This window comes from Rhinoraja longicauda, chromosome 25 (genome assembly GCF_053455715.1).
Source record: "Rhinoraja longicauda isolate Sanriku21f chromosome 25, sRhiLon1.1, whole genome shotgun sequence".
Taxonomy (NCBI): domain Eukaryota; kingdom Metazoa; phylum Chordata; class Chondrichthyes; order Rajiformes; family Arhynchobatidae; genus Rhinoraja; species Rhinoraja longicauda.
This window is the reverse complement of record NC_135977.1, coordinates 5,738,125-5,763,888: the sequence shown is the minus strand read 5'-3', so window position 1 is coordinate 5,763,888 and position 25,764 is coordinate 5,738,125. Positions and strand designations below refer to the sequence as shown.

General features: G+C 46.3%; 1 protein-coding gene across 1 annotated transcript in view; it reads right to left on the bottom strand.

The window, feature by feature from the left end:
- Window positions 1–25,764, bottom strand: part of ube3b (ubiquitin protein ligase E3B) — a 54,309-nt gene that overhangs the window by 2,816 nt on the left and 25,729 nt on the right. The window contains exons 13-28 of the mRNA XM_078421323.1: window positions 24,871–25,048; window positions 22,233–22,390; window positions 20,978–21,145; window positions 17,823–17,994; window positions 16,339–16,457; window positions 15,436–15,550; window positions 13,611–13,710; window positions 11,735–11,854; window positions 10,900–11,076; window positions 10,217–10,327; window positions 8,069–8,206; window positions 6,859–6,924; window positions 6,180–6,238; window positions 4,408–4,590; window positions 2,004–2,115; window positions 152–244 (exon numbers count right to left, since the gene is read on the bottom strand). Of these exons, the coding sequence (XP_078277449.1) occupies window positions 152–244; window positions 2,004–2,115; window positions 4,408–4,590; window positions 6,180–6,238; window positions 6,859–6,924; window positions 8,069–8,206; window positions 10,217–10,327; window positions 10,900–11,076; window positions 11,735–11,854; window positions 13,611–13,710; window positions 15,436–15,550; window positions 16,339–16,457; window positions 17,823–17,994; window positions 20,978–21,145; window positions 22,233–22,390; window positions 24,871–25,048 (2,069 nt within the window). The remainder of the gene's footprint in view (window positions 1–151; window positions 245–2,003; window positions 2,116–4,407; window positions 4,591–6,179; window positions 6,239–6,858; window positions 6,925–8,068; window positions 8,207–10,216; window positions 10,328–10,899; window positions 11,077–11,734; window positions 11,855–13,610; window positions 13,711–15,435; window positions 15,551–16,338; window positions 16,458–17,822; window positions 17,995–20,977; window positions 21,146–22,232; window positions 22,391–24,870; window positions 25,049–25,764) is intronic.

The window sequence follows — 25,764 nt, the reverse complement described above, 5'->3', positions numbered from 1 at the left end:
AGAAACCTGACGATGTGTGTTTGAACTCATGATACATGACCATTCAGTTCAGGTGCTGAAGGGCCTGCAGGTACTTATGGATCCAGACAGTGGGACAAACAAGCATCAGCAGGAGATCATGGGGGGGGGGAAGAATAAAAATTCACCCTACCTGATCGTCTGAAACCTCGACACAACGAATGGAGAAGGGGGGTTTAAGGTAAGCAAACCCCAGGAGTGGCGACCGAGAGCAGCTGGTGACAAACTGTAACAGCAAACAATAGTTTAGACTTTAGAGATACAGCACATGCCCTTCAGCCCACCGACCCCCACACACTAACACTATCCTACACACTCGGGACAATTTACAATTTTACACAAGCCAATTAACCTACAAACCTGCACTTTGGAGTGTGGGAGGAAACCAGAGCACCCGGAGAAAAGACAGGGCAAAAGAAAAAAATACATACAAATTATATTTGCTACACGAGATGTTGTTGTCCTTGCAAAATAGTTTGGTCAGATTGCTCATTGAATTGCCACGTCACGCTGATCTTTCACTAGTGTTTGCTTGTGCCTGTCCCACTCTCGTAATTCAACAGAGCTATTGTGCAGAAGATAGACACAAGGTACTGGAGTAACTCAGCAGGTCAGGCAGCATCCCTGGAGAAAGGGGATGGGTGACGTTTCAGGTCGGGGCCCTTCTTCAGACTGAGAGTAGGGGTTGGGGAGAGGTGAAGAGCTGGAGGCGAGAAAAGGTCAGGGCCGGCTCAAATGACCTCAGGCAAGGTGGTGGCTGGTAGGGCCACTGTTGGCTGGGGAAGGTATGATCTCAAGAGAAACAATGTGTTAAACTGTGGTATAAGAAAATAACTGCAGATGCTGGTACAAATCGATTTATTCACAAAATGCTGGAGTAACTCAGCAGGTCAGGCAGCATCTCGGGAGAGAAGGAATGGGTGACGTTTTGGGTCGAGACCCTTCTTCAGACTGATGGAACTGGTAACTGGAACTGGTAAAACCACTAGGATGGAGGAAGGGGTGTAAGAAACATGGAAACAAAGAAAATAGGTGCAAGGGGAGGCCATTCGGCCCTTCGAGCCAGCACCGCCATTCAATATGATCACGGCTGATCATCCACAATCAGTACCCTGTTCCTGCTTTCTCCCATATCCCTTGATTCCATTAGCCCTAAGAGCTATATCTAACTCTCGAATACATCCAGTGAATCGGCCTCCACTGCCTTCTGTGGCAGAGAATTCCACAGATTCACAGCTCTCTGGGTGAAGAAGTTGTTCCTCATCGCAGTCCTAAATGGCCGACCCCTTATTCTTAAACTGTGATCCCTGGTTCTGGGTGAGGGAAGGGGGGCGGGAGATACCTAGATAATGAAGTGTGAAGGTGTGAAAGGACAAAGGGAATGGAGATCAAAGAATATGTCGAATAGATCATTGTTAGTTGGGAGAAGGTAACAACAAAAGAAAACCGAGATAAAATGTAGTCGGAGACAGTAAGACTGGTCGGAGAACTAGGAAAGGGGATAGAGTGATACAGTGTTGAAACAGACTCTTCGGCCGAACTTGCCGCCGGCCAACATGTCCCAGCTCCACTAGTCCCACCTGCCTGCATTTGGTCCATATCCCTCCAAACCTGTCCTACCCATGTATCTAACTGTTTCTTAAACGCTGGGATAGTCCCAGCCTCAACTACCTCCTCTTGCAGCTTGTTCCATACACACATCACCCTTTGTGTGAAAAAGTTACCCCCCAGGTTCCTATTAAATCTTTTCCCCTTCAACTTGAACCTATGTCCTCTGATTCTCGATTCCCCTACTCTGGGCAAGAGACTCTGTGCATCTACCCGATCTATTCCTCTCATGATTTTATACACCTCTATAAGATCAAGGTAGCCTTCCATTTTATTTTCCTCGTTTGAGCACTGAAGAACACGATGACTTAAAATATGTCTAAATAAAAGCAATTAATAGAAAAAGTGGTCCTTAAAATGAGTTAGAATGCACCGACCTTAAGAAACATGGCTCGTTCTTCTGCTGTGAGGTCGTGAGCTAAAATATCCCAGAGCCAGGCAATGACTCGGTGACTGCCATGGAAGCCTCCGTAATACACCGTGTGCTTCCTGTACCAGAGGAGTGATCAATAAATACACCGTGTGCTTCCTGTACCAGAGGAGTGATCAATAAATACACCGTGTGCTTTCTGTACCAGAGGAGTGATCAATAAATACACCGTGTGCTTTCTGCATGAGAGGAGTGATCAATACACCGTGTGCTTCCTGTACCAGAGGAGTGATCAATAAATACACCGTGTGCTTTCGGTGCTTATTGATCACTAAGTATCAATAAGTACATTGTGTGCTCTCTCTGAGAGGAGATCAATACACCGCGTGCTTTCTGGACGAGAGGTGTGATCAATAAATACACCATGTGCTTTCGGTGCTTATTGATCACCAAGTATCAATAAGTACATTGTGTGCTCTCTGAGAGGAGATCAATACACCATGTGCTTTCTGGACGAGAGGTGTGATCAATACACCGTGTGCTTCCTGTACCAGAGGAGTGATCAATAAATACACCGTGTGCTTTCTGGACGAGAGGAGTGATCAATACAGGTGCTCCCCGACTAACGATGCTTTGACGTACGATATTTCCACCTTACAACGATGCAAACGCTGGGCAATGGCAGCCATCCGCAGCTTGTTTCCAGCCCGTGATCAGGTGTATTTAAATGCATTTCGACGTACGATATTTTCGGTTTCCGATGGGTTGATCGAAACGTAACCCCATTGTAAGTTGAGGAGCACCTACACTGATTTTTACACCAGGGAAGTGATCAATACATAGTGTGCCTTTTCGATGAGAGAAGTGATCATACACTGTGCTTTCCCCGAGAGAAATGATCCATACATTGCTTTGTGTGTGAGAGAAGTGATTAATACACGGTGTGCTCTCTGCGAGATGTGATCAATACATAGTGTGCTTTGTGTACGAGAGAAGTGATCAATACACATTCTGCTTTCAGTACCAGAGAGGTGATCGATACACTGTGCGCTTACTCTGAGAAAAGTGACCCAAACAGCGCGCTGTGTCTATGAGAGGTGATTACTACAGTGTGGGCTTTGCGTACGACAGGAACAATCAATACAGCACCAGAGGTGATCGATACACCATGCACTCACTCTGAGAGAAGTGATCTAAACAGCGTGCTTTGTCTGTGAGAGAAGCGATGAATACACAGTGTGCTCTCTACGAGAGGCGATCAATGCACAGTGGTGCTCTGTGTACGAGGGAAATAATCAATACAGTGTGCTTTGTCGACTAGACCAGCGATCAATACACAGTGTGCTTTGGTTTCGAGAGAAGTCTATTTTAGACTAAGGTAGACAAAAAATGCTGGAGTAACACAGCGGGTCAGGCAGCATCTCGGGAGAGAAGGAATGGGTGACGTTTCGCGTCAAGACCCTTCTGCGGTTCAAATGGTTGTTATATTTTAAAAGACCTTTTAAACTTTAATAAATGCCTTTTCCACTTGCCATGCCCAAGATGGCCGCCAGGGGCGGTACCCGCCCAAGTGAAGGGAGTGGCGGCCAATGGGGGGGGTTTATAGACAGAAGGTGCGGGAGTAGGCCATTCGGCCCTTCGAGCCAGCACCGCCATTCAATGTGATCATGGCTGATCATTCACAATCAGTACCCCGTTCCTGCCTTCTCCCCATACCCCCTGACTCCGCTATCTTTAAGAGCTCTATCCAGCTCTCTCTTGAAAGCATCCAGAGAATTGGCCTCCACTGCCTTCTGAGGCAGAGAATTCCACAGATTCACAACTCTCTGACTGAAAAAGTTTTTCCTCATCTCAGTTCTAAATGGCCTACCCCTTATTCTTAAACTGTGGCCCCTGGTTCCGGACCCCCCAACATTGGGAACATGATTCCTGCCTCTCGTGTGTCCAATCCCTTAATAATCTTATATGTTTCAATAAGATCCCCTCTCATCCTTCTAAATTCCAGTGTACACAAGCCTGGTCGCTCCAGTCTTTCAACATACGACAGTCACGCCATTCCGGGAATCAAGCTAGTGAACCTACGCTGCACTCCCTCGGAGAGTGGAAGAGGCGGGACCGGAAGGAGGGGGAGGGGACGGGACCCACACGAGTGACAGGAGCGGTGGCCAATGAGGGGTGGGGGAGTGGAGTGGAAGAGGCGGGACCAGAAGGAGGGGACGGAACCCACACTAGTGACAGGAGCGGTGGCCAATGAGGGGCGGGGGAGTGGAGTGGAAGAGGCGGGGCCGGAAGGAGGCGGAATGGCAAGCAGGAGAGTTTGGACCCCATGGGACCACTCGGGCCAGTTCCCATTAATTCCCCCTTCCTGGCAGTGACATTAAATTGTTTGTGGAGTTTCTTCGCCGTCTTACTTGAGGTCCTCCAGGTCGATCTCGGCATTGTCTCCCGCGATGAGGCGCTGCACTTCAGGTGTGGAAAACATTCGGAGCCACTCCGGGTTGATAATGGAGCGGAACCCGCGGATGAAAGCCACGGTCTGGTCTTTAACCTGGGTGTGCATTCGGAAGTGAGCCATGAGGTGGATGTAACTGATCCTGTTGGGGAAAGGCAGCAATTTCAGCGCATTTTAGTACCGAACAACAAGCTCAACAACATCTTCTACACGGCAAAATAGATTTAAAACATTGTATTGCATAGCACTGCAGACACCAGTAGGAGAGGCACCACGGGCAAATAGAGAAGCTACAACTGAAGGAAAATAAAAACAAAATTAGAAAATAATCATACAAACTGCCTCACAGCACCAGAGACCCGGGTTCGATCCTGACTACGGGTGCTGTCTGTACGGAGTTGGCACGTTCTCCCCGTGACCTGCGTGGGTTTTCTCCGGGTGCTCCGGTTTCCTCCCACACTCCCAAGACGTGCAGGTCTGTGGGTCAATAGGCTTGGGTAAAATTGTAAATTGTCCCTGGTGTGTAGGGTAGTGCTAGTGTACAGGGTGATCCCTGGTCTGCAAGGACTCAGTGGGCCGAAGGGCCTGTTTCCGTGCTGTATCTCTAAACTAAAACACTAGTACATATTCTTTTTTTTTTAGTCTATAAAACAGCAACTCTGTCACCAATTAAGAAAAACCCCCATTAATTTTGTGTCAACAGTTCAAAAGTGTTTCTGTCTCTTGCATACTTTGATCCTTTCACTGGACTGTGGACGATGGGGTCAAAGCCTGGCTTCTCTGGACACCCAACGTGAAATCACACCACTTTGCAACTGTGACTTCAATGAAGTTTTTTGTTGCATAAATATAAGGTTATGAAGAACTTTGATGAGTGTACATAATCTCACAATGTAGCTCCCTGACCCCTGAGAAGGCAGGAGAATGGGGCTAGGAGGGGAGAGATAGGTCAGCCACGATTGAATGGCGGAGTAGACATGATGGGCCGAATGGCACAATTATGCTCCTGTTACTTATGACCTTATGACTCTCAGTCTGAAGAAGGGTCTCGACCCGAAACGGCACCCATTCCTTCTATCCCGGGATGCTGCCTGACCCGCTGAGTTACTGCAGCATTTTGTGTCTATCGTTGGTGTAAACCAGCATCTGGAGTCCCTTCCTACAGGTCTCACAATATGATCCTGGCTGCTGAAGAACAGAGTCTGATGGAAAGGAAGGATAAATTCCCTACTGCCTTAAATATAGTGTGGATACCTTTACTAGGAGTAAACTACACACAGCAGGGACTTATTAATTAGAGTAGGAAAGGTGCCCAGAACTCTTACTTTAAAAAAAGTACAGATCAATCCCCAGGGATCAATTCCGAGACCCAGGTTCAATCCTAACTATGGTCTGTGCGGACTTTGTATTTTCCCCCTGTGACTGTGTGGGTTTTCTCCGGGAGCCATGGCTTCTTCCCACATTCCAAAGGCGTGCGGGTTTGTAGGTTAATTGATTTCTACAAATTGCCCCAGTGTGAAGGAAGCAAAAGATATCATTGAACTAGTGTACGGTTGATTGCTGGTCGACGCGGACTCGGTGGGCCGAAGGGCCTGTTTCCACGCTGTATCTTTAAACTAAACTAAACTAAACTAATACTACGGAAACATTTGTAAAAGGAAGAGACATTTTAATTTAAAGGTAACGTTAACAACACCGCAACAATGGAAAAGTAGCTGAATGAAGACTCACTTATTTTCGTTGGTTACCCCTATGGTTTTTCCTCCTGGTATCAGCTCATGGCAAACAAGCTGTTGAAGGGAAAGGAAAACTGTTAGCGTTGCAAACCAACTCATTTTATTAGTTTAATTTGTTTATTAGTTTTAATAGGGTGGCACGGTGGCGCGGCAGTAGAGTTGCTGCCTAACAGCGCTTGCAGCGCCAGAGACCCGGGTTCGATCCCGACTACGGGCGCCGTCTGTACGGAGTTTGTACTTTCTCCCCGTGACCAGCGTGGGTTTTCTCCGAGATCTTCCGTTTCCTCTCGCACTCCAAAGACGTACACCCCTCATTGGCCACCCCTCCTGTTGGTTAATTGGCTCGGCAAATGTAAAAAAATTGTCCCTAGTGTGTGTAGAAGATGTGGGGATGGCTGGTCGGCGATGACTCGGTGGGCCGAAGGGCCTGTTTCCATGCTGTATCTCTAAAGTCTGTAAGTGTAAAGTAACCTGGTGTGCTACAGTGCTGAGAAATGCACTCTGCATTCTGTGCATTCCCTTTCGTTCCACCTATTGTACTCAAGTTTGAGTTGATAGTACTTGTGTATATAGTATTATCTGATCTGGTAGGATAGCATGCAAAAGAAAGCTTTTCACAGTACCCATGACAATAAACCTAAACCTAGTTGTCCTCGATAGTGTGTAGATATTACCTGACCCATAACGTCTTCATCATAAGATAATGTCAAACCAAGGTCACCAATGTCACCATCGTAACGCTGTAAACAAAGACAAAATACAATCACTACAATTATAGACCACAGTCCCGTTTCTCATCCAAGATGCATGAAACATATGTAATAACTTCATCGTCCTTGCGTGCACATCGAGCTGAAATTCTGGCATTTGATATAGCATTCTACGCTAACTTATCTAGATTCTTTAGAAAGCTCGGAATCCCTTGCTTTCTAAAAAAGTTGAGGCATGGGAAGTTCAGTTCAGTTCAGTTCAGAGATACAGTGTGAAAACAGGCCCTTCGGCCCACCGGGTCCGCGCTAACCACCGACCGCCCCGCACAATAACACTATCCTACACACACTAAGGGACAATTTTACACTTAAACCAAGCAGCCAATTAACCTACAAACCCACACGTCTTTGGAATGTGGGAGGAAACCTGCGTGCCCGGTGAAAACCCACGCAGGTCACGGGGAGAACATGCAAACTCCGTACATACAGCACCCGTGGTCAGGATCGAACCCGGGTCTCTGGCGCTGTGAGGCAGCAACTCTACCGCTGCGCTACCGTGCCGCACAAGTTGAATTTCTCATTTAGTCCAGTTAGCTAGATAATTTAAAAATGTAAATGGGATTGAGCAGTTTTAACAGGCGGTGCAAACTTGAATGATCAGTTGATCGGTCTATCAGTTGTTAATGTATCACAAGATGCTGGAGTAACTCAGCGGGTCAGGCAGCATCTCTGGAGAGAAGGAATGGGTGACGCTTCGGGTCGAGACCCTTCTTCAGAGACCCTTCAGAGTCTCGACCCGAAACGTCACCCATTCCTTCTCTCCTGAGATGCTGCCTGACCCGCTGAGTTACTCCAGCATTTTGTGATACCTTCGCTTTGCACCAGCATCTGCAGTTATTTTCCTACACATATCAGTTGTTAATGGTTACATTGGGACTGATTGCATTTAGGTAACACTTCCAAGGTGGAGAAATGCCCCACAGATCTCCAATTGATGTTCCAATTGATACTTTATGTTGAAGAAGAATTTAAAAAAAGATACTAAATGCTGGAGTAACTCGCTGGAGACCTGCAGAGGTAAATCCAAATTATATAGTTTTTTAAAATTTTGCTCACTGTTTTTCTGCTTTCGAGTTACAATGTTCCTTCTGCTGAAGTTAGCTCTCATAATTACCTTTATGGAGGTGAGGTTTTTGTAGAACTCGGCGTCCAGGGATGGGAGTTCATCAATTGAGCTGTACAATGCGCTATGATGATGTCCAAGCACTTGACTGAGGAAGAAGGAGGCAAAGGGAACATCCACCACGATTCCCTGTTGAAAGGAAACATTAAAACACTTTTTAGTTCACAGCTTAGTTAATGTATCACAAGATACAGCACAGAAACAGGCCCTTTACCCCACCATCGCCCCGCCGACCAGCGATCCCCGCACATTGACACCATCCTACACACACCAGGGACAATTTACATTGATACCAAGCCAATTAACCTAGAACCTGCACGCCTTTGGAGTGTGGGACTAAACCGGAGCACCCGGAGAAGACCCACGCAGGCCACGGGGACAACGTACCATCTCAGTACAGACAGCACACGGAGGTCAGGATCAAACCTGGGTCTCCGGCGCTGTAAGGCAGCAACTCTACCGCTGCGCCACCATGCCATCCATTAGCATAATCAAATATACAAAGCAATCTGTGTTCCAGCGATTGCTGTGATGGATTTGGTAGCGACTACAGCAGATGAAAGATGTTTAAAAGCTAATGGGAGAATGTAAATTCATGGGAATTTTCAGAGCCAAGAAAAGGGCCATTAAGTCTGACAAGGCTGCTCATTTATTCCCTGTCAATCTTAGATTTTCACCATAAACATCAATTCTTCAACATAATTAATGTACAACCAAACCTATTTAACATAAGAGAGACACAAAATGCTGGAGTAACTCAGTGGGTCAGGCAGCATCTCTGCGGAAAAGGAATAGGTGACAGAGAGTCATAGAGTGATACAGGCCCTTCGGCCCAACTCGCCCACACCGGCCAACAATGTCCCACTTGCCTGCACTTGGTCCATATCCCTCCAAACCCATCCTATCCGTGTACCTGTCCAACTGTTTCTTAAACGATGGGATAGTCCCAGCCTCAACTACCTGGCAGCTTGTTCCATACACCCACCACCCTCTGTGTGAAAAAGTTACCCCTCGGATTTCTATTCAATCTTTTCCCCTTCACCTTGAACCTATGTCCACTGGTCCTCGATTCCCCTACTCTTGGGTGAAAGACTCTGTGCATCTACCCGATCTATTCCTCTCATGATTTTGTAAAAGGCAGGAGAATGGGGTTGGGGGAAAGATAGATCAGTCATGAATGAATGGAGGAGTAGACTCGATGGGCCGAATGGCCTAATTCTGCTCCTATAACACATGAACACGAGTACTGAGAGAGAAAAAGATTTTGACGTTTTGGGTCGCACGCAAATTTGGTGGAACAGAACCTCTTATTTCGCTTGGGCAACTTACAACCCAGCGGAATGAATATTCATTTCTCTAATTTCAAGTAACTCCTGCATTTCCTCTCTCCCCCCTCCCCCACCCTTGTCGTCCTGCCTATTCCACTAGTCGCATCCTTGTCACCCTCATGTTATCACACCTTCCCCAGACAACAATAGGCCATTGTGGGCTCCACCCTTCCCGAGGTGTAAGAAAATAACTGCAGATGCTGGTACAAATCGAAGGTATTTATTCACAAAATGCTGGAGTAACTCAGCAGGTCAGGCAGCATCTCAGGAGAGAAGGAATGGGCGACGTTTCGGGTCGAGACCCTTCTTCAGACTGATGTCAGGGGGGCGGGACAAAGGAAGGATATAGGTGGAGACAGGAAGACAGAGGGAGATCTGGGAAGGGGGAGGGGAAGAGAGGGACAGAGGAACTATCTAAAGTTGGAGAAGTCAATGTTCATACCACTGGGCTGTAAGCTGCCCAGGCGGAATATGAGGCGCTGTTCCTCCAATTTCCGGTGGGCCTCACTATGACACTGGGAGGGGGAGTTGAAGTGCTCAGCCACCGGGAGATCAGATTGGCTAATGTGGACTGCCTTCCCGAGGTCATCTGTTGCCGGCCCTGAGGTATTTTCTTACCTCCAGTTAATTCCCCCCAACCCCACCTCTACTATCCGTCTGAAGAAGGGTTCCGACACGAAACGTCACCTACTCCTTTTCTCCAGTGACGCTGCCTGACCCGCTGAGTCACTCCTATCTTCAGCGTAAACCAGAATCTGCAGTTCCTTCCTGCACTATTTTAAACGCCATGCTTGGTAGTTCTGCTTTTTACCTCATAGACAGCTTTTCCTAGCATCTTTCCGACAAACTCAAAGAGCTGCAGATGGTTTTCATGGATGTACGAGGTGGGGGATGGGTACAGTCGTTCATCTCCACTGGTTGTCTGAAAGAAGCAAAGCAAGTCTAAACTAAACACTCGGTAGAATGGAATTTAACAATATCATATACTAGATTTATTTTTATTATAACAATAGGACATTTCATCTCTGGGAATAGTTTGTAAATGATCAGTATGATGTCAGGGGTTATGGGGTGAAGGCAGGAGAATGGTGTTGAGGGGAAGATAGATCAGCCATGAATGAATGGAGGTGTAGACTCGATGGGCCGAATGGCCTAATTCTGTTAACATGAGTATCGAGAGAGAAAAAGATTATACGGTCAAGAAGGCAATGCACTAGTAAGTCCAAAAGGGCACAAAGTGCTGTGGTAACTCAACAGGTCAGGCAGCATCTCTGGAGAAAATGGATATCCATGTTCTCCAGAGATGCTGCCTGACCTGCTGAGTTACCACAGCACTTTGTGCCCTTTTGTCAACTATCCAGCATCTGCAGTTCATTGCTTCTTGCCGGTCCGTCCAAATTCAGAGAGTGAGTAGGAGGCAGAGAGAGACTGATAAAAAGTCACATATTTCTGCGAATTCCATCTGCTTCACCTTTTGTGCAGACAGTGGTTTACCTTGAAGAGATTTAGAGCTGGGTCAAAGACCTTCTTGATGATTTCTTCTAAAAATTCCTTGAAGACACCATCCTGATCAATGCCAGCCTCATCGACACCAAGATCATTCACAAACTTCACCCGAATCACCCCCTTCATCGTGTTAACAGGCAATCGGCGCAACTGTTCATATCCATCCTAGAAACACAAAGTGGACATTGTTTTTAGATTTTTTTTAGATTTAGAGATACAGCACAGAAACAGGCCCTTTGGCCCACCGGGTCCGCGCCGCCCAGCGATACCCGCACATTAACACTATCCTACACCCACTAGGGACGATTTGCCCAGCCAATTAACCTACAAACCTGCACGTCTTTGGAGTGTGGGAGCAAACCGAAGATCTCGGTGAAAACCCACGCAGGTCACGGGGAGAAAGTACAAACTCCGTACAGTACAGCACCCGTAGTCAGGATCGAACCCAAGTCTCCGGCGCTGCATTCGCTGTAAGGCAACAACTCTACCGCTGCGCCACCGTGCCAACCTTAATGGCAAGGAGGTGGCAATGTCAAATGGCTTTATGGTAACAGCTTTTACTTGAAGTCCTTTCCATCAGGTAGTTATTGTTTGACATGACACAGGGCGGCACAGTGGCGCAGCGGTAGAGTTGCTGCCTCACAGCGCCGGAGACCCGGGTTCCATCCTGACCACGGGTGCCGTGTGTGCGGAGTTTGTACGTTCTCCCCGTGACCCGCGTGGGTTTTCCGTTATGCTGCTGCAAGCACGAATTTTTCCAGCCTGGAACATATACGACCATAAAACATTCGTGGCTCTTGACTGCCCGCCAAAGCAAGGCTACCTCAAGCATCCGGGATCTGCGGATGGTAACGTGGATGACGTGAGGGGATGCAGAGGTCGTCTCCACCAAACCCAATGTCCCCTTCTCCTTCGTCACCATGTTCCGAAACAGCAGCACTCTCTGTTAGGAGAAAAACAAAAATAATCGCATAGATAAGTGATTTATTATTTTCTCTTTCAAATATGTTCAGTGAAATTCAAATTGGGATAAATCATGAAAGTTTAAAGAATTCTACAATCCACAGAGTCTGCATCCCTTCTACAATTTTGCAAATGTTTACCTTTAATTAGGAACTAGACCAAGTCGACCCGTTGGGCCCAAACCTCTCCTGCATTGGTGCAGCACCCCCTCCTCCCCCCTCCCTCCCTCCTCCTCCCCCCCACTCCATCCCCCTTAACCCCCTTATCTTCCCTCCTCCCCCCCTTCCTCCCTAGGAGATAGATTTAAACTTTAAAATGTGAATAACTTTAAAATATAACACTGATTTCAATGAAACTTCTTCCATTAGCACCAAAGTGACGAAGGCGAGTAAGATGGGCCTAAAATTGTTGTGCGACCTTGTACCGTTTCGGCTGTAGTTCAGGAACAAACAAACAAACAAACGAGAGTTTTTGTATGTAGATAAACAAGTTAGGAACAGGAGAAGGCCAAAGCAGGGAATTTTGGAAAATTAAGCCAGTTCCTCGGGATCTGAGCGTGAATACCCATCAGTACCCAGGACCTGTAGTTTCAACAATTTGATCAGAACCACATAATTCTCCTGGTCCTGCCCTCCTATTTTGCAGGTATTTTGGAACTATTTTTGGATGTTATTTGTCTACAGTGAGGCCCCGAGCATAATTCAGCGGCCATCTCCTTACTTTCCATAATTAATTCCCACATACTCACTCTCTATAGGACCATTTCTCACTATATTAAAACATATCTGTAGAAACGATCACAGAAGATAATTGAGACTGTCACAATTGAAAGGCTTGTGATAAAATCTCTTTCTCGGTAAATTATATATGCAACTAAATATCTGAAGGGAAAGGCAGCAACCAAACTGTTTTAGTTTTCCTGATCAATCCTGTTGCCTTTTGGTATTCTATCTCTTCGCTGCCCGGCCAAATGGAGCAAATTGAAATTTGGGACACTTCACCAGTTCTAGGAGCAGATTTCGGCCATTTGGCCCATCAAGTCTACTCCGCCATTCAACCATGGCTGATTAGCTTACCCCCCCCACCACAAACCCCATTCTCTTGCCTTTGCCCCATAACCTGTATCTCTAAATCTAAAAATCTAAAATCTAACCTCTGACACTCGTACTGGCAGAGTAGACGTGATGGGCCAAATGGCCAAAATCTGCTCCTAGATCAAGAATCTGTGAATCTCCTCCTTGAAAATATTGATTATCATACACCGTTCACTGTCGATCAGGAGCCTGGTACAGATACCAGTTACACTGTATATAGTCAACAGTCAATTAATATGTAGCTTGTTTATGTGAATGACTTAAATGAGCTTTACACTGATTCACTCCTGCATTTTTCCTGGTTTGGGTTAACATATTTAAGGAAATTACCATGTTACCATCTACCAGACCAATTAAACTGTTAATAAACACAAAAAGCTGGAGTAACTCAGCGGGACAGGCACCATCTCTGGGAAGAAGGAATGGGTGACGTTTCGGGTCGAGACCCTTCGAAGACCCGAAACGTCACCCGCTCCTTCTCTCCAGAGATGCTGCCTGTTCCCGCTGAGTTCCACCAGCCGTTTGCGTCTATCTTCGGTGTAAACCTGCATCTGCAGTTCCTTCCTACACAATGAGACTGTTCGATGGGCTATTCACTGCAATAGGGTTGTGGGTCCAGTCATCGTTCACAACAGTACTTGCATTCTTGTGTGGGATGGTGTGAGGGATGTACTGCAATAATAACTGGGCTCTCTTCCTCCCTTTATCCAAATCCTGGAATATCAAGCTGGGTTTTAAGTCCCTGTGTGAAAAAGTGAGAGTGAAGAGTGTGTTATTGTCATATCTCCCCAACAGAACAATGACATTCTTATAACAGCAGCACATGTAATCATAGTACTCTGTAGACAATATAATAAACTAGACAAAGTGGACCTGTTGGGCCCAAACCTCTCTTGCATTGGTGCAGTACCCTGTCCCCCCCCCCCCCCCCTCATCCCCCCCTCCCCTCTCCCCCAATCCCCCCTTTCCCCCTCCCTCCTCCCCTCCCCCTCCTTTTAAACTTTAAAATGTGAATAACTTTAAAAATATAACACCGATTTCAATAAAACTACTTGCATTATCACGAAAGTGACAATGGTGAGTAAGGTGGGCCTAAAATTGTCGTGTTATCGTGTACCGTTTTGACTGAAGTTCAGTCACAAACAAGATAACAAACGAGAGCTTTAGTATATAGATGAGAAAGAAAAAAAATCAGTGTGTGTGTATATATATTTTTTGTTTTCTAGCTATATCCATCTACCTATCTATCTATTTATCTAAGGTGGACACAAAATCCTGGAGTAACTCAGCGGGTCAGGCAGCATCTCTGGAGAAAAGGAATGGGTGACGTTTGGGGTCAAGGCACCAGCATTTTATGTCTACCTTCGATTTTAACCAGCATCTGCAGTTTTGTTTCCTATTTATCTATCTCGATCGATATCTATTTACTGTATATATACACACACACACACACTCACATTAAAACAAACGAATAAGAAAAAACAGCTCCATTTAAAGTGGTCAGAATCTCTGGAAATGGAATGGTATTAGGGGAAACCCTCAATGTAGAAAATCAACTGGGAATAATCCCCACCAACTCAGGGAAGGGATTACTTATTAGAACATCAGCAATTTAAATCATTAAATGGCTCGTAACAAAACAAAACTGAATCAATCCTCTTTGGGATGGCAAAAGCAACACAATCTCACAAAATAAGTTGGCACCACGACTTTACTGTACTGAAACATGGTCTTACGGAACCCTTTAAACATTTCAGTTACTAATTCCATAAATCACGAAACACATTGTCATACAGCTGAGAAACAGGCCCTTCGGCCCAACTTGCCCACACCAGCCAACCTACACTAGTCCCACCTGCCTGCATTTGATCCATATAGCCCTCTAAATGGCCATATAGCCATCTGTGGAATTCTCTGCCTCAGAAGGCAGTGGAGGCCAATTCTCCGAATGCATTCAAGAGAGAGCTAGATAGAGCTCTTAAGGATAGCGGAGTCAGGAGGTATGGGGAGAAGGCAGGAACGGCGTACTGATTGAGAATGATCAGCCATGATCACATTGAATGGCGGTGCTGGCTCGAATGGTCGAATGGCCTCTTCCTGCACCTATTGTCTAAACCTCTCCTGTCTAAACGTTTCTTAAACGCTGCAATAGTACCTGCCACAACTACCTCCTCCGGCAGCTCGTTCCCCATACACCCACCACCCTCTACGTGAAAAAGCTACCCCTCAGGTTCCTATTAGATCTTTCCCCCCTCACCTTAAACCTTTGTCGTCTGCTTATCGATTCCCCTATCCTGGGCAAGAGACTCTGCGTGTCTACGCGATCTATTCCTCTCATGATTTTGTACACATCTATAAGACCACCCCTCATCCTCCTGCGCTCCAAGGAATAGAGCCCCAGCCTGCTCCACCTCTCCCTGGAGCTCAGGCCCTGGAGTCCTGGCAACACCCTCGTGGATCTACTCACTTGCGCAGCCAGTGGTCGTCAGGGGCAAAGCGTCGCCGGCAGTCGCGCTCGTACAGAGTCATTAGCCACCCGTGTACAGCGTGGAACAGCTCCAGCTGCTCCCCATTCGCATTTTCTAAAATAGCAAAACAAATCACTTAATCTGGATCTCTCCAGATTTACAAGATTTTAAGGAGACACAAGAGACTGCAGATGCTGGAATCTAGAGCAAGAAAACGAACAAGCTGCTGCAGGAACTCAACAGGTAAGGCATCATCAGCAGAGGGAAATCAGACTGAAGGGTCCTGACCTGAAAAACCACCTGGCCATTTCATTCTGGCGGCGCAGTGGTGCAGCGGGTAGAGCTGCTGCCTCACAGTGCCAGGGACCCGGGTTCGATCCTGACCTCGCGTGCTCTCTGTGTGGAACTTACACCTCCTCACTGTGACTACGTGGGTTTCCTCCGGGTGCTCCGGTTTCCTCCCGCATCCCTCAGACGTGCGGATTTAATTGGCTTCGATAAAAGTTGTAAATTGTCCCTAGTGTGTAGGATAGTGCTAGTGTACCGGGGGGGGGGGGGGGGGGGTTGTGGTGAGTGTTGGTCGGCGCGGGCGCGGTGGGCCGAAGGGCCTGCCTCCGCCCTGCATCTCGAAACTCAACTAATAAGCAAAAATAATTACTCGGGTATCCAAACTACCGGGTATTCAATTCACCAACACTGCCTGAATTAGAGTCAACAGCATGGTTCCAAAGGCAAATGTCAAGATATATCCTCATATACTTGAGCCACAGTTTCAAGGTTTTTTAAAAAATGACCTTCCCTTCCTGATGCTCAAATCTGAAACCATGATTGTGTCTCCACTAACTGAAGTTGGCCATGACGAGAGACCAGTTCCAATTACTGATGTCATAAACTCAACTTACCCAGAATGCCATCCCAGATCATCTTGAAGACAAAGCTATTGAGGAAGGAGGAGATGGTGAACAGCTCCTCCAGTTTAAACGATACTTGCTCTTCATACACCTCGATTTCATCCAGAATCCTGTAATAAGGACATTGGGAATTAATATTTGAAACCAAAGGAGAAAGACAACGTGTGTTTGATTAGGGTTCAGAGGAGAAGCCAAGCAGATCGATCAAATGAAGCAAATTATTATCTATTTCCCCAGATGTAGCAGTGGTAACTCCTACACAACCAAACATTAATTTAATTATCAGCCTGGAATTCAGTCATAGGGTCATACAGCGTGGACACAGGCCCTTCGACCCAACTTGCCCACGCCGACCAACATTCCCATCTACACTAGTCCCACCTTTGCCCACGCCGACCAACATTCCCATCTACATTAGTCCCACCTGCCTGCGTTTGGCCCAAATCCCTCGAAACCTCTCCTATCCAAATTCAGATGTTTCTCTGAACTAAACCAAAGTAAACTAAACTAAACTACATAGGTGATGTTTCGGGTCGGGACCTTTTCTTTAGAGATACAGCATGGAAACAGGTCCTTTGGCCCACTGAGTCCGCACCGACCGGTGATCCCCGTATATCCTGCACTAGGGACAATTTTTACATTCATACCAAGCCAATTAACCTACAAACCTGTACATCTTTGGAGTACTATAAAATCTCGGAATATATGGTGCACAAGGGTCTGATTTTTCACCTTTATTCCCTTCTAAATGAAGCTTATTTTGAACATCACCACCACCAAAAGTTTTAACCACAGGCACTACCAGACTACTACTTTAAGGCAGAGATAGATAGATTCTTGATTAGTACAGGTGTCAGAGGTTATGGGGAGAAGGCAGGAGAATGGGGTTAGGAGGAAGGGAGAGATAGATCAGCCAACGATTGAATGGCGGAGTAGACTTGATGGGCCGAATGGCCTAATTCTACTCCTATTCCATACGACTTTATGACCTGCCAACCATACTTACCCATACTCAGACTGGATAGACTCGGCTTGTACTCGCTGGAATTTAGAAGATTGAGGGGGGATCTTATAGAAACTTACAAAATTCTTAAGGGGTTGGACAGGCTAGATGCAGGAAGATTGTTCCCGATGTTGGGGAAGTCCAGAACAAGGGGTCACAGTTTAAGGATAAGGGGGAAATTTTTTAGAACCGAGATGAGAAAGTTTTTTTTCACACAGAGAGTGGTGAATCTGTGGAATTCTCTGCCACAGAAGGTAGTTGAAGCCAGTTCATTGGCTATATTTAAGAGGGAGTTAGATGTGGCCCTTGTGGCTAAAGGGATCAGGGAGTATGGAGAGAAGGCAGGTACGGGATACTGAGTTGGATGATCAGCCATGATCATATTGAATGGCGGTGCAGGCTCGAAGGGCCGAATGGCCTACTCCTGCACCTATTTTCTATGTTTCTATGTTTCTACTCAAGACAAACTTACGTGATCAGGTGCCGAGAGCAGTCACAGAACAACATCAGCATTGCAAGGAGCCGCTTGGATTCCTCGGTGTCGTTGTTCAGGCATTCAATGAAGAGCTTCAAGCCCCCCTGGGGTCCCAACTCACAAATGAACGCCCACAGCTTGGGCAACAAGTCATCTAAGTAGGTTAACCCTGTAACAAAGGAATGCAATCACTCACAACCAAATAACAAACTCATCCCTGCATCTGACAGGAATGCCCGTTCATCTCTCACCATTAAAGCCCTGTAGGGAAATAAATAACAACTTCATTATTATATCCCTTTCCCATTGATGACTGGTGCATTTTATCTACAAAGTCCAATCAATCATAGATATAAATGTAAAGAATGATGATTGGTGCCAACCTTAAAAAAGTGGAAGGATAAATAGATGAAGTTATATTGCACCCTGTGTGGAAAGGAACTGCAGATGTTGGTTTATACCGAAGATATATACAACAAAAGTATTTATTCACAAAATGCTGGAGTAACTCAGCAGGTCAGGCAGCATCTCGGGAGAGAAGGAATGGGTGACGTTTCAGGTCGAGACCCTTCTTCAGACTCTCGACCCGAAACGTCACCCATTCCTTCTCTCCCGAGATGCTGCCTGACCTGCTGAGTTACTCCAGCATTTTGTGAATAAATACCTTCGATTTGTACCAGCATCTGCAGTTATTTTCTTATACGAAGATATACACAGAGTGCTGGAGTAACTCAGCGGGTCAGGCAGCATCTCTGGAGAGAAAGATGGGTGATATTTCGGATCGGGTCGGATGCTTCTTCAGACCAGTCCTGACTCGAAACGTCACCCATCCTTTTCTCCCCCAGAGATGCTGCTTGACTCGCTGAGTTACTCCAGCACTTTGTGTCTATCTTCTATATTGTACCCTACTTTTTACAGGAAGCAAAAACTAAATCTAAACTTTCAGGAACATTTGCTTTGGCTAATGTTAAATTGTTAATAGCTTTGTGCGTTTTCCTTTAGTCACAAGGACCTGGCAATGGAGTGGGCACCAGAGAGGCTTACTGCAATGATAATAGCCATTAAAGAAGATGTGCAACTTTAGATAGTTCCTCTGTCCCTCCCTTCCCCTCCCCCTTCCCAGATCTCCCTCTATCTTCCTGTCTCCACCTATATCCTTCCTTTGTCCCGCCCCCCCTGACATCAGTCTGAAGAAGGGTCTCGACCCGAAACGTCACCCATTCCTTCTCTCCCGAGATGCTGCCTGACCTGCTGAGTTACTCCAGCATTTTGTGAATAAAAAGATGTGCTTACTTTTATTCAACCAAGGAAATGTTGAGATTTGGTGAAGTGCAGGAGTAGGCCATTCGACCCTTCAAGCCAACACCGCCATTCAATATGATCATCCAAAATGAATACCCCATTCCTGCTTTCTCCCCATATCCCTTGATTTCGTTAGCCCTAAGAGCTAAATCTAACTCTCTCTTGAAAACATCCAGTGAATCGGCCTCCGCTGCTTTCTGTGGCAGAGAATTCTACAGATTCACAACTCTTTGGGTGAAAACGTTTTGGCTCATCTCAGTCCTAAATGGCCTACCCCTTATTCCTGAACTGTGACTCCTGGTTCTGGACTCCCCTAACATCGGCAAACATTTTTCCTGCATCTAGCCTGTCTGATCCCTTAAGAATTTTATATGTTTCTATAAGATCCCCTCTCATCCTTCTAAATTCCAGTGAATATAAGCACAGTCGATCCATTCTTTCATCATATGTCAGTCGAGCCATCCTGGGAATTAACTTGGTGAACCTACGCTGCATCCCCTCAATAGCAAGAATATCCTTCCTCAAATTAGGAGACCAAAACTGCACACATTACTCCAGGTGCAATCTCACCAGGACCTCCTTGCTCCTGTACTCAAATCCTCTCGCTATGAAGGCCAACATGCCATTAGCTTTCCTGACTGCCTGCTGTACCTGCATGCTTACTTTCAGTCGAAGGTAGACACAAAATGCTGGAGTAACTCAGCGGGACAGGCAACATCTTTGGAGAGAAGGAATGGGTGACGTTTCGGGTCGAGACCCTTCTTCAGACTGATGTACAAAGACATTTAACCATATATAACCATATAACAACTACAGCACGGAAACAGGCCCGTTCGGCCCTACCAGTCCACGCCGACCACTCTCCCTGACCTAGTCTCATCTACCTGCACTCAGACCATAACCCTCTAATCCCCTCTTATCCATATACCTATCCAATTTACTCTTAAATAATAAAATCGAGCCTGCCTCCACCACTTCCACCGGAAGCCCATTCCATACAGCCACCACCCTCTGAGTAAAGAAGTTACCCCTCATGTCACCCCTAAACTTTTGTCCCTCAATTCTGAAGCTATGTCCCCTTGTTGGAATCTTCCCCACTTAGAAATATATTTAGGCAGAATTTACGATAGTTTTAAGATGGAAGGAGGAAAAATGTTTGAAACAAAGGGGAATGAGATGGGGTAAACTGTGGAGAGCTGTGTAGGTCAGCACTCCCTTGCTGACAGCTGACGGGGTGGAATTCCTTCTCGTTTTATTTCCCAACAACTTAGTTCTAGTTTTAGGGGTTGCAATTTGCATTTGAAAATGCATCTTGTGTTTGCTCCACCTAACAAAAAAAGAACTGGTGAGGAAACTCTTGTGGCATTAGTATGGCAGGCATGCAGACTCAACCAGGCACAAAAAAAAAGATTTATGTTAGACAATAGGTGCAGGAGGAGGCCATTCGGCCCTTCGAGCCAGCACTGCCATTCAATGTGATCATGGCTGATCATTCTCAATCAGTACCCCGTTCCTGCCTTCTCCCCATACCCCCTGACTCCGCTATCCTTAAGAGCTCTATCTAGCTCTCTCTTGAATGCATTCAGAGAATTGGCCTCCACTGCCTTCTGAGGCAGAGAATTCCACAGATTCACAACTCTCTGACTGAAAAAGTTTTTCCTCATCTCAGTTCTAAATGGCCTACCCCTTATTCTTAAACTGTGGCCCCTGGTTCTGGACTCCCCCAACATTGGGAACATGTTTCCTGCCTCTAACGTGTCCAACCCCTTAATAATCTTATACGTTTCAATAAGATCTCCTCTCATCCTTCTAAATTCCAGTGTTCATTGCAAGCACAGAAGGCGACTGACCGGTGAGGATCTGGAGTCGAATCTGGGTGAGCGTGCACAATGCCGTCTGATACAACACGCAGATACTGCAGACTTTCTGCACCTCGCGGGAGTCCACTCGCTTCCCGCCAACCGGCTTCAGAATGTTGCGCATGGACGCCGACTTTTGAAAAGCTCGTTTGAAGAGATCTACAATAGAAAGAAACCACTGTTGTTCCTTTTATGCTTGCTTACTAGTTACGTATTTTAGTTTAGTTTAGACAAACAGGCCCTTCGGCCCACCGAGTCCACACCGACCAGCGATCCCCGCACACTAACACCACCATGGACAATTTTACCGAAGCCAATCAACCTACAAACCTGTACGTCGGAGCAAACCAGAGCACCCGGAGAAAACGCATGCAGGTCACAGGGAGAATGTACAAACTCTGTACAGACAGCAACCGTAGAGAGGATCGAATCCGGGTGACTGGTGCTGTAAGGCAGCAACTCTACCGCTGCACCACCTATTGATGAAAACTGGATTTTCAATGCATTTTTCTTACTTTGATACAATGGAGCTAAAGCCAATGGCTCTGTTGCACAAGATAGACACAAAAAGCTGGAGTAACTCAGCGGGACAGGCAGCATCGCTGCAGGGAAGGAATGGGTGACGTTTCGGGTCGAGACCCTTCTTCACACTGTTTTTGCATCCTTCCAGAACCATTAGTCAAGTTAAATTGGGTTTATCATCACATGCACAACTACGGTGAAGTACAGGTACAAGGAAACAAGTACTGGTGGGGAAACTCTTGTGGCATTAGTATGGCAGGCATGCAGACTCAAACAGGCACACAAAATAATAAATTATACATAGAGTCATAGCGTGATACAGCGTGGAAACAGGCCCTTCGGCCAAACGTGCCCACACTGGCCAACATGTCCCAGCTACACTAGTCCCACCAGCCTTCGTTTGGTCCATATCCCTCCTATCCATGTACCTGTCTGACTGTTTCTTAAATGTACCTCTATCTATGACTCTATGAAAGTGGGACAACATTGAACTTGTGCCGTAAGGAATAGGAGTTGAATTAGGCCATTCGGCCCATCAAGTCTACTCCACCATTCAATCATGGCTGATCTTTCTCTCCCTCCTCACCCAATTCTCCTGCCTACTCCCTGTAACCTCTGACACCGGTCATCGATGGTTGGCATGGACTCGGTGGGCCGAAGGGGCGGTTTCCATGCTGTATATATCAAACAGTTCCTTCGAACGGAAATTGGAAAACATGCTTACTTTTGACCTGAATGTTATTTGAAGAGCTGGAGGTCTGAGCAAATGAATCGTGCTCAGCTAATTTTTTGCTCAGCACATCTTGGAACAACATGCGAATCAGCCGCACGCTCCACAGGTACTGCAACTGCCTGGTAACCAGTGGCATTGCTTCATTCATCCTACGAGGAGACACACAGAGAATGGCCGTTCAACGCACACACAATAAAACACGAAACATTATTTTTAATGATTGTCCGCAAATAAAATCAAACTGCAAATTAAGTGTAGGAAGGAACTAGAGATGCCGGTTTAAACCAAAGATAGACACAACAAGCGGGAGTAACCTTGGGTCTCGAACCGAAACGTCACCCATTCCTTCTCTCCAGAGATGCCGCCTGTCTCACCGAGCAAAAACTAGTGATGGACACAAAGTGCTGGAGTAACTCAGCAGGTCAGGGTGCATCTCTGGAGAAAAAGGATGGGTGACATTCCGGGTCGGGACCCTTCTTCAGAATGAAGGTAGTGGGGTGGGGGGGGGGGGGGGAGGTGGGCCAAGCTTTGGTTATGTCTTAATACTGAGATAATGCTCTTCAGAGCTAGAGATGTCAATATATTGCAGTCAATGTTAGCATCAGCCTTCCAGATCAACATACGGTGTGAATATTGGAGTGCAGAGGATGACAAAGATTAAAATGGTCAAAGAGGAAAGGTAAGAAAATCAATCAAAATGAATACCACAAATGTACAAGCATTTCTAGTTGCTCCATTACAGGAAGGATGGCATGGTATTAGCTTTAGTTTAGTTTAGAGATACAGCGCAGAAACAGGCCCTTCAGCCCACCGAGTCTGTGCCGACCACCGATCTCCATACTCGAGCACTATCTTACACAAACTAGGGACAATTTACAATTCTACAGTAGGTAATTTGCCTATAAATCTGTACATCTTTGGAGTGTGGGAGGAAACCGGAGCACCCGGAGAAAACCCACGCAGGTCACGGGGAGAACGTAGAAACTCTGTACAGACAGCACCCATGGTCAGGATCAAACCTGGGTCCCTGGCGCTGTAAGGCAACAACTCTGCCACTGTGCCACTGCGCCACTGTGTTGCATACGGCTTTGGAAAGGGTTCAGAAGAGGTTTACCAGAAGGGTCTCGACCCGAAACGTCACCCGTTCCTTCTCTCCAGAGATGCTGCCTGACCCGCTGAGTTGCTCCAGCATTTTGTCTGTGCCTGAGGTTTACCAGAATACCGAAGGTCTGAAAAAGTGTCCTGACCCCAAAATGTCACCTATCCATGTACTCTAGCGATGCTGCCTGACCTGCTGAGTTACTCCAGCACCTTGTGTCTTTTTTTTATAAACAGAATATTGCCCGCATTAGAGAGTGTTAACTACAAGAAGAATTTGGACAAACTTGGATTGTTTTCCCTGGAATGCCGGATGTTGATCCGGGGCCTGGTAGAAGTATATAAAATTATGAGAAACGTAGACAGGGTAGACAGTCAAAACCTTTATCCCCCCCAAGGTGGAAATGTCAACAACTAGAAGGCATAGCTTTAAGGAGAGAGGGATAAAGTTTAAAGAAGATGTACCGGGTAAGTTGTTTTCTTTCAGAGGGTGGTGGGTGTCTGGAATGCATGTGCCAAGGGTGATGGTGGAGGCAGATATGATAGTGGCACTCGAGGAGCTTGGAGCTTGTAGATAGGCGCTTGGATATGTAGGGAAGGGAGAGGTGTGGATGATGTGCAGGAAGATGAGACGAGTTGAGCATTGAGTTCAGCATTATGTTTGGCACAGCCATTGTGGACTGAAGGGCCTGTTCCTGTGCCGTACTTTTCGACGTCCTGTGCTCAAACTTCATGTGGATCTTTGCTTATATCTTGATGTTGAGATGTCAAAAAAGGTCAAAGAGTAAAGATAGGAAAGCCAACAAAGGGCACGGTGGCGCAGCGGTAGAGTTGCTGCTTTACAGTGCCAGCGACCCGGCCTCGATCCTGACTACGGGTGCTGTCTGTACGGAGTTTGTACCTTCTCCCCGTGACCTGCGTGGGGTTTCTCCGGGGGCTCTGGTTTCCTCCCACACTCCAAAGTCATACAGGCTTGTAGGTTAGTTGGCTTCAGTAAAATTGTAAATTGTCCCCAGTGTGTGTGTGTGTGTGTGTGTGTGTGTAGGATGGTGTTAATGTGCGGGAAATCACTGGTCGGCATGGACTCGGTTGGCCGAAGGGCCTGTTTCATAGAAACATAGAAAATAGGTGCAGGAGTAGGCCATTCGGCCCTTCGAGTCAGCACCGCCATTCAATATGTTCATGGCTGATCATCCAACTCAGTATCCTGTACCTGCCTTCTCTCCATACCCCCTGATCCCTTTAGCCACAAGGGCCACATCTAACTCCCTCTTAAATATAGCCAATGAACTTGCCTCAACTACCCTCTGTGGCAGAGAATTCCACAAATTCACCACTCTCTCTGTGTGAAAAAAAACTTTCTCATCTCGGTCCTAAAAGACTTCCCCCTTATCCTTAAACTGTGACCCCTTGTTCTGGGCCCCTTGTTTCCGGGCTCTGTCTCTAAACTAAACAGGCAAGAAATCAATACCACAGCAGCCAGACAGAATCAAGTAAGTGAAGAGTGCAGATGATAAATGCAAGGACATACCCATAGTCAACAGTCTGTGAGAACCAACCCAGCACAGGGTGCCAGTGTGTCAGGTTAGACTTCTTCTGAGATACATATTTCTGGCAATAGGACAGCATAGCAGTCAGCACGCTGATAAAGTGGCTCGTCTCCTCCTCCAAAACCTTCTCGGACAGATAGGCCAGATAAATCAGGTTGCCTGTACCAGTTGGGGAAAATTTAAAAATAAAAAAAATCAGAGTTAAAAAAATTAATGATGATTTGAGTCAATATTCAAAGAATATTCTGTTCTGGAATCCACATGAGATAAGCTCAGTTCACCTCCCCTCCATGCTTTCTTTGAATACACAGTCATCAACACGTTGGACTATGGTTTGATAAAGCACAGCAGCAACAGCAATGGTTCAACAACAAATATCATAATTCACAGGCAGTTTTTCAGGAAATGTCTGAGTTGAGTAAAGATTTTTTTCTGTGTAGGGAGGAACTGCAGATGCTGGTTTAAATCGAAGACAGACACAAAATGCTGGAGTAACTCAGCGGGACAGGCAGCATCTCTGGAGAGAAGGAATGGGTGACGTTTTGGGTCGAGACCCTTCTTCAGACCCAATTTTTTCTTCCTCTCTGAACACTCCGGATTTGCTGAGACCAAGATCATGTTTAAGACCATGAGAGGAATAGATTGGGTAAATGCATTGAATCTTTTATCCTGAGTAGGGGAATCAAGAACCAGAGGACACATGAGAAGATGTGAGGGGGGGGGGGGGATTTAATAGGAACCTGAGGGGCAACCTTTTTTAAAAACATGTAGGGTGGTAGGTATATGGAACAAGCTGACAGAGGAAATAGTTGAGGCAGGGACTATCACAACATTTAAGAAACATTTGGACAGGTACATGGATAGGATTGATTTAG